Source organism: Scyliorhinus canicula, chromosome 3 (assembly GCF_902713615.1).
Source record: "Scyliorhinus canicula chromosome 3, sScyCan1.1, whole genome shotgun sequence".
Classification (NCBI taxonomy): Eukaryota; Metazoa; Chordata; class Chondrichthyes; order Carcharhiniformes; family Scyliorhinidae; genus Scyliorhinus; species Scyliorhinus canicula.
The window spans coordinates 56,494,153-56,513,472 of NC_052148.1; the positions used below are offsets into that span (position 1 = coordinate 56,494,153).

General features: G+C 44.3%; 1 protein-coding gene across 2 annotated transcripts in view; it reads right to left on the minus strand.

The window, feature by feature from the left end:
* The window catches only part of fech (ferrochelatase), a 63,013-nt gene that overhangs the window by 41,236 nt on the left and 2,457 nt on the right, over positions 1-19,320 (minus strand). For both annotated transcript variants that reach the window (XM_038790571.1, XM_038790570.1), the window contains exons 2-3: positions 11,745-11,862; positions 2,886-3,005 (exon numbers count right to left, since the gene is read on the minus strand). In XM_038790571.1, coding sequence (XP_038646499.1) covers positions 2,886-3,005; positions 11,745-11,862 — 238 coding nt within the window. The remainder of the gene's footprint in view (positions 1-2,885; positions 3,006-11,744; positions 11,863-19,320) is intronic.

Consider the following 19,320-nt stretch of genomic DNA (forward strand, 5'->3'; position numbering starts at 1 on the left):
GGGTAGAGTGGGGGTACTTGATGGGAGTTCTGGAGCGGTTTGGGATTGGACCAAGATTTGTGAACTGGGTAAAGTTATTATATAAGGAGCCGAAGGCAAAAGTCCGCACAAACAATATAAGCTCGAGGTACTTTTCTCTCCACCGTGGGACGAGGCAGGGATGTCCTGTGTCCCCCCTGCTGTTTGCACTTGCGATTGAGCCATTGGCCATCGCATTGAGAAGTTCGGGAGCATGGAAAGGAATAGTGCGGGGGGGGGGATAGAGCATCGGGTGTCCTTATATGCTGATGACTTGCTGCTATATGTGTTGGAGCAGAGTGGGTCGACAGGGGGAATATTGGAGCTACTGCGAGTATTTGGGTCGGTCTCGGGGTACAAGCTGAACCTGGACAAGAGTTAGTATTTGTGGTGTCTCGGCCGGGGTGGGGGGGTTGCTATTCCGTAGGACAGGAACTCACTTTAGATATTTGGGGGTGCAGGTTGCCTGGGAGTGGGGGAGGCTTCGCAGATACAACATCGCTAGTTTGGTGGGGAGAGTGAAAGCCGGTCTGGCAAGGTGGGATGGTCTCCCTCTATCACTGGCGGGTCGGGTACAGGCGGTTAAAATGAATGTGTTGCCGCGATTTCAGGGAGATTGAGGGAAGGATTACCTCGTTCATATGGGGTGGGAAGGTGGCCAGAGTGAGAAAGGTGCTGCTACAGAGGGGAAGGCAGGCAGGGGGTTTGGGTCTCCCGAACCTGATGTACTACTACTGGGCGGCAAATGTGGAGAAGATGCGGAGCTGGGTCAGAGGGGTTGATTCCCAGTGGGTCAGAATGGAGGAGAGTTTGTGCAGGGGGTCGGGACTGAAAGCACTAGCAACAACCTTATGTATTAAGGTTAACTATGGGTAATCCCGGATTCCTTTTTGTCATTTGTTTATGTAAAGATGCGGGCTAATTTTTGGGGGCCGGTGGGAGGATGGGATTGTTGTTATTGTGATTGACATATTTGTTGCTGATTATTCTTTATTGTTGGTGGGTGTAAATTTGGGAGAAAATGTGAAAAAGAATAAATAAATAAATATTTTTTAAAAGTGTCACAAGTAGGCTTCAAATGAAGTTACTGTGAAAAGCCCCTAGTCACCACATTCCTGCATCTGTTCGGGGAGGCTGGTGCAGGAATTGAACCGTGCTGCTGGCCTGCCACAGTCTGCTTTAGAAGCCAGCGATTTAGTCCAGTGTGCTAAACCAGCCCCTTTTGGGCCTTTATTCATTGGAGCTTAGAAGAATGAGAGGTGATCGTATTGAAACATACAAGATCCCAACCAGACTTGATAGGGTGGGTACTGGGAAGATATTTCTTCTTGTAGGGGAGACTAGAATGACGGGAGACAGTTTAGGAATAAGACGTCTTCCTTTTATGATGGAGATCAGAACTGATTTATCTCAAAGGGTTGTTAGGCTGTGGCATTCTCTTCCCCGCAAAACAGTGTAGGTTGAGTTAGATAAGATTCTTTAAATAAAAAAATTTAGAGTACCCAATTCATTTTTTCCAATTAAGGGGCAATTTAGCGTGGCCAATCCACCTAGCCTGCACATCTTTGTGTTGTGGGGGTGAAACCCACGCAAACACAGGGAGAATGTGCAAACTCCACACGGAGAGTGACCCAGAGCCGGGATCGAACCTGGGACTTCGGTGCAGTGAGGCAGCAGGACTAACCCACTGCGTTCGATAAGATTCTTGACTGACAATGGAGTCAAGGGTTATGCAGGGCAGACAGGAAAATGGAGTAGAGTCCACAATCATATTTGCCATGACTTTATTGAATGGTAGAGCAAGTTTGAAGGGCAGAATGGCCTTTTCCTTCTCCTAGCTCCCATGTTCTGACATACACACTACTGCAAGAACTTTAGGTCAATCTCAACTAAACGTGGAGGGATTATAACTTAGACCAAAGAGGTGCAGACATACAAATTCAAACCAAAAATAGGCCATTCAGCCCCTTGCGCCTACTCCGCCATTCAATAAGATCATGGCTGATCTGACTGTAACCTCGAGGCCCCCCCACCAGTAACCCTTCACCCCCTTGTTTATCAATAATATATCTACCACTGCCTTAAAAATATTCAAAGACTCTGCTTCCACTGCCTTTGGAAGAAGGGAATTCGAAAGACTCACTATCCTCAGAAAATAATTCTCCTCATCTCCGTCTTAGGCATTAGGTGAATTGGACATTCCGAATTCTCCCTCTGTGTACCCGAACAGACACCAGAGTGTGGCGACTAGGCGATTTCACAGTAACTTCAATGCAGTGTCAATGTAAGCCTACTTGTGACACTAATAAAAGATTACTATTAAGTGGGTGACCTCTTATTTTTAAATAGTGATCCCTAGTTCTAGATTCTCCCACAATAGGAAACATTGTTTCCACACCCTCAGGATCACCATATCCATATATCCCTTACGCCATTGGCATTTCAAAATCTGCCAATCTCTAACATACTCAATGAGCTTCCAATGCCTTCAGGGTAGAGAATTCCAATGATTCACAACTCTATTGAGTGAAGGAAAACAACAGGCGGCATGCAGAGCCAAGGAAGATGGAGAGGCTGAAGAAAAAAATTGACAGAAAGCGACAGGGGATAAACAATTAGAGAAAAAAGATGATGAACAGGCTACCCCGGAATAGCATACTAAGAGAAAATATCTGAATTATGATTAAAAGTTGCAATCAATCAATACCAATACAGTATACATGTTTATATAACTGTAGGAATTAATCTAATCTTTTTAGTAAGAATCCGATAATTTTATGTGAAGCATGCCATGCTTTAAAAGCAGCTTCTCCTGTTCCAAATGATCACTTTCAAAACAAACAGAATTCAGCTACTATAGATTTTACCTTTGAGCTGGAAGTGGAATAAGGTCTTTATCTTTGAAAAGCCGAAGTAGGAAATCATGAACATCATCTAAAGTTTCAGGTCCTCCCATGTTTAACATGAGGATGCCCGTCTTGGGTTTCCTGATCAAATGGGAGCACAAAGAAGTGTTTAGAATAGGGACACATATTGAGCAATTTCTTCAAAAGCATAATTGCAAAATTGTTACAGCACAGAAAGAATCCATTCAGCCTGTCAACTCCCTGCAAGGACAATTTAGCGAGTCCAACTCTCCTGTCTCTTTCCCTTAAATTTTTACCCTTGAAATGCTTATCCAATTTCCTTTTGAATGCCACAATTGAATCCGTGTCCGTCACCCTTAAAGGTAGTGTATTCCAGACCCTAACCACTCACTGTATAAAAAAAGTTATTCTTCACATTAAGGCGATCGTCTTAATTCTTGGGTCCTCTATCCTTCTGCCAATGGTAATAGATTCTCCAAATCCACTGTTCCCAGATCTATCATAATTTTCAACACCTCTTGTCAAGTCTTTTCTCAATCTTCTCTTCTCTAAGGATAACAGCCCCAGCTTATCCAATCTATCTATGGAACTGGAGTCCCTCATCCTGAAACCATTCTTGCAAATCTTTTCTGCACCTTTTCTAATGCCTTCACAGACTTCCTAAGTGCAGTGCCCAGGATTGGACACTATACTCCAGTTGAAATAGAACCAGTATTTCACCAGTTCTTCATATTGTTCTTGCTATGTACTCCAGGGGCGTAATTCTCTTGCTGTGTTGTGCTCAAGCGAGAGCACAACGCGGCCGTAGAGTCTCAGGCAAGCCCTCCAGTGGACCTCCCGACATGCTCCACGCTTCACGAGATTCTCTGAAGTTCCGCGAGACGTTGGAGTCGGAACTCTGCTTGACATGACACTCACGGAACTGTGTCTTAAACCTACTTACGATCAACCTGCCCAGGATCCACCAGCCTCACTCGATTCTCTGGCCTACCCAGGGAGGCTGAAGCCAGATGCCGGTCAGTGCTGGCCCAGCATGGACGAGGCGGCAGGCACGCGGGGGAGTCTCCCAGGCCATCAGAGACCCCTGGGTGCTCAGGGTGGCTCCCTGGCCCTTCCGCTGGAAAGCTGGCACCGTGGCACTGCCACCCTGGCACTGCCAAATTGCCCAGGTGGTGCTGTCAAGCTGGCAGCACTGCCCAGATGGCAGGTTGCCAGTGCAAGGGTGCCCAAGTGCCAGGGTGGCACTGCCAAGGGTCAGAGGCCAATGGGGGCCATGCCCATGAAATGAGGGTGGGGGAGGGAGGGGGGGTTGAAGAGTGGGAGAGTGCAGGGAAGGGAAGTAGGGGCTTCTGGGAGTGGTGATCAGTGGGGGTTCTGGAAAGAATGGGGTGCTGTAAGAGGGCTTGGGGGGGGGGGGGGGGGCCTGAAGAGGGGGGGGACCACCAAGGGCACATAGTGGAGCATCCTCACTTGGGGGGGGTCGGGGGTGTAGTGTCAATCGTTGTGGGGGATGACATTGCCCATGGGTGGGGAATGTGGGGGACTCACGAGCTCACTTAGTGATCGGGGCACCCTTTCAAAATGGTGGCCCAATCTCGAAGTTCAGCTCCCCAGTGCAAAAGAAATTCCAAGTGTGGGCTAAATCTGAGAGAAATTCTCCAGGGCCCAAAAATGTGACTAAGTGTCATTGAATAGCGGTGGGGAACTCACCAGTAGAGTCGGCGGAAAAGATCAAGGAGAAATGGGAAGCGGAGTTTGGAGGGGAGATCAATTGGGGAGTATGGAGGGAGTAAACGGGTAAACGGGATGTGCAAGGGTAAACGGGATATGCCAGGATGAGCCTGATACAGTTTAAGATGGTGCACGGTGTGCATATGACTCAGGCGAGAATGATTGGGTTCTTTCAGGGGATAGCAGGTGAGTGCAAGAGTTGTGGGCAGAGGCCAGCGAATCACATGCATATGTTTTCGGGTTGCGAAAAATTGGTAAGATTCTGGGCAGGAGTGTCCGCTATCTTAGCCAGGGTTATGGAGGAAGGGGTGGACCCGGACCATTTGGTGGCGATATTTGGAGTTTCAGAGAAGCCGGAGCTCATGGAGAGGAGGAAGGCCGATGTCGTGGCCTTCGCCTCTCTGATTGCACGGTGGCGAATTTTGCTGCAGTGGTGGTCGGCATCGGCACTGGGGGTAGCGACTTGTTTGGGTTACCTGAAAGACTTCCTGCAGTTGGAGAAGATAAAGTATGAGTTAAGGGGCTCAGCAGGGGAGTTTCAGAAAAGGTGGGAGATGTTTGTACCGTGTTTGAGGAGCAGTTCATTGCAGGGGGGTGGGGGGTGAAAAAGGGGAAAATCTGTACAGACTGTATAGTGATTGTTGGGAAGTATGTTTCCCTAGGTGTTGATTGGCTGTAACCTACTTTGATACATGTTTGTAATAAAATACATTTTTTTTTTAAAAGCAGGAAGATGAGGCAGGAAACTCCCTCAAAAACGCACCACAAATTAACTTTGAAGTTTTTTTTGAGAATCGCGTCCTATACCTCTATTTATAAAGACAAGGATTCAATATTCCCTTTCAACTACTTTCTCAACCTACCCTGCTCCTTCAATGATTTGTGCACAAACACCTCTAGGTCTCACTGCCCCCGAGCCAGTTAAAAAATTGTATCCTTTATTTCATATTCCCTCACCTTACTCACCCTGCAAAGGAAAAGTGTATTACTTCACACTTCCCTGCATTAAATTTAATCTGCCACATGTGCAACCACTCCCTCAGCCTGTTTATGCCCTTTTGAGTTTGATCATTATCCTCCTCATAATTCACAATACTTTCAAGCTTTGTCATCTGCAATGTCTTAAATTGCGCCCTCGACACACAAGTCTAATTACTCACATATATCACAAAGAGCAATGGTCCCAGTACTAAGCCCTGAGGACCACCACCACCGCATATTTTTGTCCAGTCTGAAAAAGACAACTGTTCACTGGTTTCCTGCCACTTATCTTTGCATGCATTCTGCCAGTGTCCCTTTTATTACATGGGCTTCAACCCTGCTGGCAAGCCTATTTGTAAAACTGAAGATGAGAAGAAATTGCAATGCTACGTAAAATAGAGCATTAAACAGTTTAGCTTCCACAAATTCAAAAGAACAATGATTTGACATAACCCCAATATACTGATGATCACTATATAAAATAGTGAATCATAAACCACATTACAAATTACAGTCCATAAATTATTTTCTTATGTACATGTGTGCTGTGCAAGGTATTGTCAGTGAAATACAATACAATGAACAGAGGGGGTTTTAACGCAACTCATAAATTTCCCTCCCTTTCAACTGTAAGAGCAGTACAGCCAATGCCTTTCACCTCAGGCTAAGAGCAGCAAGGCTCCACATTCCTTTATAGCTTTGCCACAGTAACAATAAAAACCAATAACTCATCAGAGATGCTCTGGCATAAGACACATACATTTCAATAACTGTTCACCAGAGACCTATGAACATAATTTAGAACTTTGAGCTTCCACCAGAGTCAGACATCTGTAAGACCACCATGTCAATATGCCTTCACAGTTCATCTTTTAACCTTTAACTAGTGCCTTTTACTTAATAAAACATTCCAAGGTGCTTCATGGAGCGTTATAAACAAAATTTCACAGAGTCACGTAAGGAGATATTCGGGTAGGTTATAAGGCAGGTCTTAAAAATGAAAAGGAGGTAGGTGGAACGGTGGAGAGCTGGAGAGAGGAAATTCCAGAGCTTAGAGCCTTGGCAAATGAAGGCACAGTCAGTCATGATGAGGCAATCAAAATGAGAATTGCTTGAGAGGCTAGAATTTGTGGAGGGCATGTATCTTGGGAGAATTTGGAGGAGGTTAGATAGAGAAAGAGAGAGAGAAAGAGAGGGATCAGGAGGGGGAGACCAATGAGAGATCTGAAAAACAAGGATGAGAATCTTGAAATTAAAGTGTTGCTTAACCAGGAGCCAATGCAGATTATAGAGCACTGGGGTAATGGGTGGATGGCTCTTGGTGCGAGCTAGGATAGAAGCAGCAATGGTTTCAGTTTACCTCAACTTAAGAAAAAGTAGAAAGTGGGAGGTCAGTCAGGAGTTCTTTGAAATAGTCAAGTCTGGAAGTAACAGAGGCATGGTGTGGTTTAAGCAGCAGATAAGTTGAGATGGGGCAGAGTCATGCAATACTCGAGGTGGAGATACACAATCTTAGTGAAGGTGAAGGTATCTAGATGGATGTCACATTAAGCCCATCAAATATGACACAGAAGTTACTGGTAATGTGTTTCAGCCTCAACTAGGCAGAGCGACGGAGTAGGTTGTTAAGAAGCAGAGTTTGTGGCAAGGACTGGAAGCACTGGCCTTCCCAATATTTAGTTGGAGGAATTTTTCCTGCTCAAATAAGAAATATTACAACTTAGAGACAGCCAAGAGAATTGACCGTGAGTAATGTTCCCAATAAGCTGCACAGGCATCACACACAGCAGCCCCTTTAAGTTCCCTGTAAGCACAACCGTGCAAAAAAAAAGGGGGCTCACACTTAAATAAATCACTCACACACTTCAAAGATAAATTAGAATGTACACTAACTATGAGATAGAACGGTGTTCCATCAACAGATATGTAGAAACCGATCCAGTTTTCTCAAATGATGTTGCCATGTAGTAGCATTTGGATGAGAAATAGGAAGGGGTTAAAGATAGGTTATTGGGGGATAGGAGAGGTAATGGTGCAGGAGCAGCAGAAAATCCACTGCTGCTGATTACTTAATACAACTGGAGAGGTAAGAATGGAACCAGGGTAGAGTTTGAATGGGCAGTTGCAAATAAATTGGATGTGAGCTTTTCCAGGATCAGACACTGAAGGAGGGTGGTTGGGCGGGGAAAGGAATGTAAGTGGAGAGATATATAAGAAAGCGATCAAAGATGGCCTTATCTGTGACAGACATGATGGGAGTACCAAGACCGCATGAGATGGCACGGTAAAAGAGGTATCTGTGGAGGGAGAGATTAAGGGAGCTTAGGAGCTCAGTCAACTTAAATACTCCAATACTTAAAAACAAATACTATTGTTGACCATTACTTGTGAAATACGTAGTTAACATTTAAGTTGTAAAAAAAAGTCTACAACATATTTGACTTATTTACTAAAACTACAACTGAAATTACTGTTGTAGAATTTTATTTATAAACTGTAATTTGGCATATTCAATTTAACTTCAAAAATGTTCCCCTTATTTCCTGAGGTCAATGAACAATAGATGGGCATGTCTCCTTGTGAAATCCTAGAAAGAGCCAATCAATAAACCATCAAACTGTGTGGGGGAATGGGGGTTGCTGTTATAGCAAGGCAGCAGGGGAGAAATTACACAGCAAAAGTTAGGTTGAGTGCTGACCTGATCAGATATCCATTCATTTACTTGCCATAAGCACCACTGGAGGATTGAAGCCCACGGTTTTGTGCCAATCATACCAGTTTCCCCAAAAGTCCCAGAATTGGCTTAATCATCCCTTTCTCATTTAATCGCAATACCTTGGGCTACAAGTTGCTGGAAGTGTGAGCAACACTTCCAGACATTTGGAATCGGAGTTAATGGGGCAAGCAACTATGTATCTTCTTAACTAGATTGAAGAATTGCAAAATGACTGGAACAATAACTAGAACAAAACTTGGCACTGAATTCACCAGTCTAATTTAAGACAGATACCGAAAGATAAATTGAACGGCAAAGATTGGATTGAGAAAGAGAAAGACTCCAAAAGAACAAGCACATTTTTATCTTCAAAAACTTTGAATAAATTACCTGGAAGAAGGCACTAATGGTTACTAAAGTTTCAAATGACACAAAGATAGGTAGGAAAGTAAATTGTGGAGAGGCAGTAAGGAGGCTACAAAGGGACATAGATAGGTTAAATGACGAGGCACAAATATGGCAAACGGAGTATAATGTGGGCAAATCTGAAATTATCCATTTTGGCAGGAAGAATAAAAAAGATTTTCTATGTAGTGAGAGATTGCAAAGCTCTGAGGTCCAGAGGGACCCGGGTGCCCGAGTACATGAATCACAAAAGGTTGGTATACAAATACAGCAAGCAATTAGGAAAGCTAATAGAACATGACTGTTAATTGTGAGTGGAATTGATTCCAAAAGTAGGTAGGTTATGCTGCACTTGCTCAAAGCATCTGTGAGACTACATCTTGAGTATTGCGTACAGCATTGGTCTCTTTATTTAAGGAAAGATGTAACTGCCTGAGCAGTTCAGAAAAGGTTAACTAGACGAATACCAGGAATGGGTGGTTGTCTTAGAACATAGAACATTACAGCGCAGTACGGGCCCTTCGGCCCTCGATGTTGCGCCGACCTGTGAAACCATCTGAAGCCTATCTGACCTACACTATTCCATTTTCATCCATATGTCTATCCAGTGACCACTTAAATGCCCTTAAAGTTGGCGAGTCTACTACTGTCTTATGAGGAGAAATTAAGGAGGCTAGGTCTGTATTCACTAAAGTAAGAGGCAACTTGATCAAAATCTTTAAGACCCTGAGGGATGTTGACTCTTGTGAAAGAATCTAGAATTAGGGGTCACTGTTTAAAAATAAGCAGTTGCCCATTTAAAACAGATGAGGCGAGATTTGTTTCTCTGAGAGTTGAGTGTCTTTGGAACTCCCTTCCCGAGAAGGTGGTGGAAGCACAGACTTCGAGTCATTTTAAGGCAGAGCTAGATAGATTCTTGATTAACAAAGGAGTGAAAAATTATTGGAGGTAGGCAGAATTGTGGGATAGAATGTACAATCATGATTTTATTGAATGGTGGAGCAGGCTCGAGGGACTGAATGGCCTACTCCTGTATTTAATTCCCTATGTATGTACACTAGAACTGGCTTGACTTAACTTTCTGGGGCAAGGTTATTTTTTTATCCACCCTGCAATTTTAGAAACTTCCCAGCAGTAACTGCATTTGAAAGAGGAACCTGCAGGGAGTTGCTGTTTTCGTGAGGATAACGGAAGAGTTGCACAACCTTGGCAGCAACACTTCCAATTCTGCCTTTAGTCGCTGAATTGCTATGACATATGTGCATAAATTATAGTAATGACTTTATTGTAATATAGACAGCAACTGTTGGTTTGATACAGCTGAAATGTTTTCATTTTTAATGTTGTTTTTCTTCCATTACAGCAAACATACAAAAAATAACAGATAGTGAAAAGCTAAAAAAAAATCACTGTCAAATCAACCCTAAGCTATGCAATATCAAACAATAAGTCTGGTGCACTTTTGAGGAGCAATTGACTATGAATTGTTGAATTGGTGCAAGTATGGGCAATCTTCTACTTTAACATTCTTTTCAGGGATGCTTTTGTTTTTGCTTTGTCTGCACAAAAATGTTTCACCATGTTCAAGTACAAGATTATTTTTTAAATCTCCAATACGTGGGCCAGCACAGTGGTTAGCATTGCTGCCTCACAGCGCCAGGGGCCCAGATTCGACAACGACCTTGGTGACTGTCTGCGTGGACTTTATACGTTCTCCCAGTGTCTTTGTGGTTTGTTCTGGGTGCTCTGGTTTCCTCCCACAGTCCGAAAATGTGCAGGTTAGGTTAATTACAGTTAATAGGTTAATTGCACTGGGGCTGGTTTAGCACAGGGATAAAGAGCCGGCTTTTAAAGCAGACCAAGGCAGGTCAGCAGCGCGGGTTCAATTCGACTAGGGGTTTTTCACAGTAACTTCATTTGAAGCCTACTTGTGATAATCAGCGATTTTTTTTGTAGGGGCTGGTTTAGCTCACTCGGCTAAATCGCTGGCTTTTAAAGCAGACCAAGCAGGCCAGCAGCACGGTTCGATTCCCGTACCAGCCTCCCCGGACAGACGCCGGAATGTGGCGTCACATTAAAGCCTACACGTGACAATACGCGATTTTCATTTCATTTTTCAATTAGCTATGCTAAATTGCTCCTTAGTGTTAAAATGTTAGGTGGGGTTACAGGGATAGGGCCTGGGTAGGGGTCTATTTCGGAGGGTCGGTGCAGACTTGATGGGCCAAATGGCCTACTATGATTCTAAGTAACTGAGAAACCTACAAAGATGCAGTTTTTGTGTGCCCGATAAGAGTGTCCACCCTCCTTACTCAACCCCAGAGAATTTAAACCACAAAATGCAAAAGTCAAGCATTCGGAGATACCCAACGATGTGCAGAGCCATGGTTCTAATTTTAACCTGCACATTTTATTAACCACTTTTCTGATTTAGGTACTAACTGATAAGACTATTCTGGAGTTCAATGTAGAAGCGTCGCTGGTTTCATTGGCAAAGCTTAACTCTCTCTGGGTTCAAACCATAAGCTTGACTCAGTGGTCAATCATCAGTGCTCTGGTGTACTAGCCCAAGTAAGTCAAATCACTAGATTGTAACCAGGTTTGCTGTGAGTCATCATAAAACACATTGCTTTGCAACACTCTTGACTACAGGAAAAACACAAACCACATGCCGTCAATTGGAAGTCAGCAACTCTGTCAAATGCAGTTACCTCGGTTTGTCAGCTCATGTTTTCACACACAACCTGCAGGAGAGGTTTCATAGGTCCCTAATCCGATATCTGTATTCAACAAGGCAGAAGGACTTACAAAAGTCACCTTGTGCCATTTCAGTCAGCAATGCTTTGGAGGAGCTTTTAATAAAGATAACTATCCCAAAGAGGCTAATTTTCTTACCCAGGGGACCATCAGTTTTCAGATATATTCCAAACAATAGATGTCATTGAGAAATAGATGCAATTATTTCCCTCCCTTCCCATCTATTTCTTATTTGTACCAAAACTTTTACAGTTATAACTTGAGTTTACCTTTCATTTAGGTGAGGCTGTTCTTTCACATCAGCTATCTGTCCAGTTGCTGCTGCCGAGGTTGAATGCCATTGCCTTGGGACGCGAGGGCACAATTTATTTGAGTTGTTCTTTGTAACTGCATGGGAAACAGAATACGTTTTTCACATCATTCACCTGTGTCTTTAGTTCACTGATTAATAACTCAAAATACAATCTGTAAGCATGACAGTTGAACAAGTAAATTAATTTTATAATTTCTTTTCATATTTATCTGTGGAGAATGTGGAAATACTAATCTGTCTCACTGTGGTGACTTAAAAGAAACAATACCACACCAATTGCTTCAAAACTGAAAAGTTAAATCTTTTGATGGGGCACAACAAATTTTAAGTTTCATGGGGTCTTTGGTAAGCACAGCGCAACATATTTATTTTCAAAGAAAATGCATTCTAAAATTCAAGTACAATTCAATTTTTCAAATACTTTAGAGAGAGAGAAATACAGCACAGAACAGGCCCTTCGGCCCACGATGTTGTGCCGAACTTATATCCTAGGTTAATCATAGAATTTTGGACACTAAGGGCAATTTATCATGGCCAATCCACCCAACCTGCACATCTTTGGACTGTGGGAGGAAACCGGAGCACCCAGAGGAAACCCACGCACACACAGGGAGGATGTGCCGACTCCACACAGACAGTGACCCAAGTCGAAATCGAACTTGGGACCCTGGAGCTGTGAAGCAATTATGCTATCCACAATGCTACCGTGCTGCCCTTAGGCCTAATATATTTCAGGTATTGTTATTTGAACAATGGTGCATAAATTTGTTGCTCTAAGCAGCATTCTCCACCAATGGCTCTACCCAATTTCAAATATCCAGGCATTCATTGACTGACTTACTCTATAAGTATAGAAAAGGACATACTTTCAAGGGCGCTGCAAGTAATTTAGGAAGGAAAAGAAGCCTGGAACTTCCAATCCCACTTCTGGGTGGTTTGGGGGGGGGGGGGGGGGGGGGGGGGGGAAGAGACTGAGTAGAGTGGGACAATACTCATTGGAATCTAGAAGAATGAGGGGGAGGGGATCTTATAAAAACATATAAAATTATGAAGGGAATAGTTAAGATAGAAGCAGGGAGGTTGTTTCCACTGGCTGGTGAAACGAGAACAAGGGGGCATAGCCTCAAAATAAGGGGGAGCAAATTTAGGACTGAGTTGAGGAGGAACTTGTTCTTTTTTTTAAAAAAATATTTTATTGAAGCATTTGTAATTTTCACTATTTAACATATTGACAGTTCCTAAAACCACGCGGGTCGACGCACAAAATGCCCCCTAAAATAAAATAATACACAATAAACCACGTATCCTTCCACCGCCCTATCCCCAATTACCCGTATACTAAATTCCCTGTCCTTATTTAACATTGCCATGCATCCTAATTCCCCCCCCCCCCCCCCGCTTTTTCCCTTTCCTCCCTTATTGCTGACGTTCAGTTTTTGTTAAAAGAAATAGATGAACGGCTGCCAACTCCAGGCGAATCCATGTATTGATCCTCTTAAAGCAAACTTGATTTTCTCCAGACTGAGAAACTCTACCATATCACTGACCCACACTCCTGATTTCAGGAGCTCCGAGTCTCTCCATCTCAGCAAGATCCGTCTCCGGGCCACCCGGGAGAAGGCCAGAATATCGGCCTCCCTCTCCCCCTTTGCCCCCAGATCTTCCAACACCCCAAATATTACCAATTCTGGACTCGGAGTTACCCTGCTTTCCAGGACTTCCGACATAACATCTGCAAATCCCTGCCAAAATACCCTCAGTTTTGGACATACCCAAGACATATGAACATGGTTGGCCGGGCTCCCGCCACACCGCCCACATCTGTCCTCCACCTCCTCAAAGAACCTACTCATCCGGGTTGCCGTTATGTGGGCTCTGTAGGCTATCTTGAACTGAATCAAGTTGAGTCTAGCACAGGACGATGATTCATTTACCCTTTTCAAGGCTTTTTCCCATAGTTCAGTTTCCAGCTCCCCTCCCAACTCTTCACCTCTCCCTTCCCACTCTAACAATTCCCTGTGCATGTCCGAAACCTTCCCACCTCCAACCCCTGTTTTTGACAGCACTTTATCCTGTAGTCCCCTCAGGGGGAGGCGAGGAAAGCTTGGCACCTGCCTCCGTACTAATTCCCGCACCCGAAGATACCGAAACCCATTCCCCCCCGGCCAGTCAAACTCCTCCTCTAATGACTCCAAAGTCGAGAAACCCTCCTGGATGAATAGATCCCCAAACCTCTCAATCCCTGCCCGCTGCCATACCTTAAAGCCCCCATCCAGTCCCCTCGGGACAAACCGGTGATTGTCACAGATCAGTGACCACACTGATCCCCCCTCCAGTCTCATATGCTGCCTCCATTGCCCCCACACTCTCAGGGCTGACATCACCACAGGGCTTGTGGAATACTGAGCCAGCGAGAACGGCACATTAGTACTTCTGAAAAAAGCCTTTGGGACAAAAATCTGGAGACACTGAAAAAGGAAAAGCAGTCTCGGAAGGATCGTCATCTTCACCGTCTGAACCCTCCCCCACCAGCGTCAGTGGGAGCATGTCCCATCTACGGAAATCACTTCTGATCTGATCCACTGCTTTGCCCAAATTTAACTTGTGAAGCTGCCCCCAATCCTTGGCCACTTGAATCCCCTGATAACTAAAACTCTTCCCAACCACTTTAAAAGGTAGCTCCTTCAGCCTCCTTTCCTGCCCCTGTGCCCGAATCACGAACATCTCGCTTTTTCCCATGTTTTACTTATAGCCTGAAAATCGCCCAAATTCTCCGAATAAGGAGTTGTAAATTCCCGGCCCAGTGAAGCAGTTGAGGCTACCACGTTAAATATTTTTAAGGAAAAGATAGATAGATTTTTGAACAGTAAAGGAATCAAGATTTATGATCAGCGGGCAGATAAGTGGAGCTGAGCCCACAAAAAGACCAGCCAAGATTTTATTAAATGGCGGAGCAGGCTCAAGAGGCAAGGTGGCCTACTCCTGCTCCGAGGTCTTATGGAGGGTGGGAGATGGGAAACTGGCCAAAAGAAAATCGCAATAGTCATGGCTAGAGGTAAGAAAAACATAAATGAGACATTCAGCACTCTTTTGTTTAATTATTTCACCTCAAAGCTCCTGGTTCTTACTTTGCTGACACTTCATTTTCTGTAAAAGGACCAATGACTTCCTGACAAATTCTGGCAAGCTACAAAGGGGGATCTGCCAGGAGCGAAAATAACTGAAATCTAGGTGAGGGTCAGTGACAGGCACATGAGGAAAGCAAAACAACCTTAAAGGGGATTGCGGTTCTTCCTGATTGATGACAAAACAAAACTTCATTCTAGTGATAATCATTCACACATTTATCCTGGTACAGGGCTGGGGCCAAGTGGTCCAAGCTGTGTTACACCTCTGGTCAACTCAAAGTAACAGAGAAACAGAGTCAAAATGCATTTATATATAATGCTTTTAATGATATTAAGAAATAGTAATTAACTACTTTCAAATATATAAATATTGCAGCCAATTTGTAAACAGCAAGTCCCACAAACACCGACTTATACAATTGGCTGTGTGATACATGCTGGCTTCTCATTAGAACTCACTACTTTTCTGGAAACGTTGCAATGGGATATTTTCCATTTTCGTTGCCACCGTCTTCCACCTTGTCAAGAACAAGCATTCTAGTGGAGTGGGCATCATCTATAGGATGGACAGAAAAGTTTTCAACCTCAACCGTTTGAAATCCCAAAAAGAAAGCGACACTTTGTGGAACTCAGTATTGTCTTTTGTTCATTTACGGGATGTGGATGTTGCTGGTTAGGCCAGCATTTATTGCCCATCCCTAGTAGTCCTTCAGGAGGTGGTGGTGAGTTGCCTTCTTGAACCGCTGCAGTCCTGTGCTGTTAGGGAGGGAGTTCCAGGATCTTGCCCAGCGACAGTGAAAGAGAAGCGATATATTTCCAAGTCAGGGTGGTGAGTAATTTGGAGGGGAACCTCCAGGTGGTGGGGTTCCCAGGTATCTGCTGCTCTTTCATTCTAGATGGTAGTGGTCATGGGTTGTGAAGATACTGTCTAAGGAACTTTGGTGAGTTATTGCAGTGCAACCCGTAGGTGGTACACACGGCTGCCACTGTTCGTCGGTGGTGGAGGGTTTGAATGTTTGTGGAAGGGGAAGCAATCAAGCAGGCTGCTTTGTCCTGGATGGTATCAAGCTTCTTGAGTGTTGTTGGAGCTGCACTCATCCAGGCGTGGAGAGTATTCTATTATACTCCTGACTTGTGTCTTGCAGGTGGAGGATCGGCTTTTTTTGGGGGGGGGGGGTCCAGGGGTAATTTCCTAACATAGGATTCCTAGCCTTTGACCCACCCTGGTAGCCACAGTATTAATATGGCTAGTCCAGTTCAATTTCTGCTCAATGGTAACCCCCAGGATGTTGATTGTGGGGGATTCAGTGATGGTGATGCCATTGGATGTCATGGGACGATGGTTAGATCCTCTCTTGTGGAAGATGGTCATTGCCTGGCACTTGTGAGGCACGAATGTAACTTGCCACTTGTTATGCGGGTCTTGCTGCATTTGGACATGGACTGCTTCATTATCTGAGGAGTAATGAATGGTGCTGAAAATTGTGCAGTCATCAACAAACATCCCCACTTTTGACCTTATGATGGAAGGGAGGTCATTGATGAAGCAGCTGAAGATGGTTGGGCCTAGGACACTATCCTTAGGAACACCTGCAGTGATGTCCTGGAGCTGAGATGATTGACCTCCAACCACTACAACCATCTTCCTTTGTGCCAGGTATGACTCCAACCAATGGAGAGTTTTCCTCAATTCCCATTGACTCCAGTTAGCTATGGCTCCTTGATGCCATACTCAGTCAAATGCTGCCTTGATGTCAACAGCTGTCACTCTCACCTCACCTCTGGTATTTAGCTCTTTTGTCCATGTTTGATCCAAGGTTGTAATAAGGTCAGGAGCTGAGCGACACTGGCAGTACCCAAAATGAGCATCCGTGAGCAGGTTATTGCTGAGTAAGTGCCGCTTGATAGCACTGTTGATGACTCTCCTTCCATCGCTTTGCTGATGATGGAGAGCAGACTGATAGGGTGGTAATTAGCTGGGTTGGATTTGTCCTGTTTCTGGTGTACAGAACACACCTGGGCAATTTTCCACATTGCCAGGTAGATACCAATATTGTAGCTGTACTGGAACAGCTTGGCGAGTGATATGGCAAGTTCTGGAGTACAAGTCTTCAGTACTATTGCCAGGATATTGTCAGGGCCCATAGCCTTTGCAGTATCCAGTGCCTTCAGCCATTTCTTGATATCACATGGAGTGAATCATATGCGGTTGACATTGTCATCTCCGCTCTCTTGGAAGAGAATCTCCAAACTACGCTTGATGCCTCTGCAGAAGCATACTGAAGAATCGCTCTCAGCCTCAAGTCCTTGATCACCTGAAATAATAATAATCTTTATTGTCACAAGTAGGCTTACATTAACACTGCAATGAAGTTACTGTGAAAAGCCCCTAGTCGCCACATACCATCTCCACTGGACAAGCCACATGCTTAGGATGTCAGAGTCCCGATTGCCAAAGCAAATCTTCACCCAGCTCAAGAAGGGCTCCCACTAGAGGACAAAGGAAGCACTTCAAATACAGTCTCAAGGCTTACTTCAAGAAATGAAATATAGCCGGCAACGCCTGGGAAACCGTGGCTCAGGAGAAAACTACCTGGAGGTACCTATCCAGTGAAGGAACACAAGATAAAAGCAAATTACTGCAGATGCTGGGATCGGAAACAAAAGAGAAAATGCTGGAAAATCTCAGCAGGTCTGGCAGCATCTGTCGGGAGAGAAAAGAGCTAGCGTTTCGAGTCGGATGACTCTTTGTCAAAGCTGGTCTGCTTTGACAAAAAGAGTCATTGGACTCGAAACATTAGCTCTTTTCTCTCCCTACAGGTGCTGCCGGACCTGCTGAGATTTTCCATCATTTTCTCTTTCGTGAATGAACACACAATTCTTCAAGAACACCGACAGCAAGAGGAGGTCCAGAAAAGGAGCCTGAGAAAGGAATGCCAAAGGTTGCGAGCAAAAGAACCCACCACCTGGAAACGTTTTGCAAATATTCAGTCAAAGATGCAGTTCTAGGATAGGGCTCACCAGCCACCCAAGGCAGAACAGAACCCATGAACTGTGACACAGTTTCATAGGTGGACAATCATACTCGTTAGCAAGTGAAAAAGGTGGCATTGGTTGTGTGATCCACGCTAGCTTCTCATTACAACTCACTACTGTAGCCACCTAAAATGGACACTGGGCTAACAAAATGGAGAACTGCTAAGACTGCAGGGAAAAGCAGTTTAGCCAAGGCAGCAGTCTGCAAAGACTAATTAGCATTTTGCAAGCAGCAAAACTAGTTTCTGGCCAGGTGGAAGATCTCAAACCAAAGGTGTTAATGGCAAAACGCTTTGCATACTAATGAGGCAATTCAGATCTAGGCACACACAATGGCAACATCTAGGTTTGAATAGATACTTTAAGTGGATGTCCAGACAGAGCGGCACCAGAAGTATCCACTATAGAAACCGCCCCCTCCATTAAGAAGAAACCCTCACATTGGGGGAAATTCAAAAGATATCGATTAGAATTCGGTCCAATCGATACCTGAAGGTAAAGCCCGCCCCAAAAGAGGCACGGACATTAGGGTCCTATAAAAGATAGACCCCACACATGGTCCTGTCTGTTGTTTTCGTGCTCCGTCTTTGACCAAGAACTTCGACCTGTATCCTGACTCCAGCCGTTGAGCACCAGCCGCCGAACCGTAAGTGACCATACGACGCTCGCTACGCGAACCAGGCCCACTAGACCCCCAGCGACCAGCACGCTCTCTGAAGGTTGCAGACCAAGATCGGAACGAAAGCCTCGCTCCCTGACCTTGCCTGTTCCTGTTTAGTTAAGTATTCTGATCGCTTAGTTTAGTTATAGCTTAGTCCCTTAGCGTGTGCATGCGTATTTATTATATTTGTATAATAAATATTGATCGTTTGGAACTTACTAATCGGTGTATCGTTTTATTACTTTGAACCTGACCTTGGAATATCTGTGAGTTGTCTAGATACGGCAACTGGCGACTCCCGAGCTGAAAATACATACATAGAGCCTAGCAGTGTTAAGCACACGGCCTTTAAACGGAGGCGTGTTAATACACTCCAATAAACGCGAATTACACTCAAGTAAAAAGTGCAACACTACTTTTCTGGAAATTATGCGATGGGATATTTTATACTCAACCAGGCAGACAAGGCTTCTCTTTAATGTCTCAATGATGTTCAACTTTTTTTTTAAATCCCTCAAATAAGATCAGCTACTCTTTTAAAAAGAATACATTCCATAAAATAAAATTGCAGAATGAACTTTGAAGCAGAGTTAATTTTCTTTGCCAGTTGCAAATCTTGCTAATCAGGTTCATGTGTAAACAGGCAAATCATTGTGGAGAAACCAAAAGCTGCAATAAGTGAGTCAAGGAGGAAACAAAAAATACCA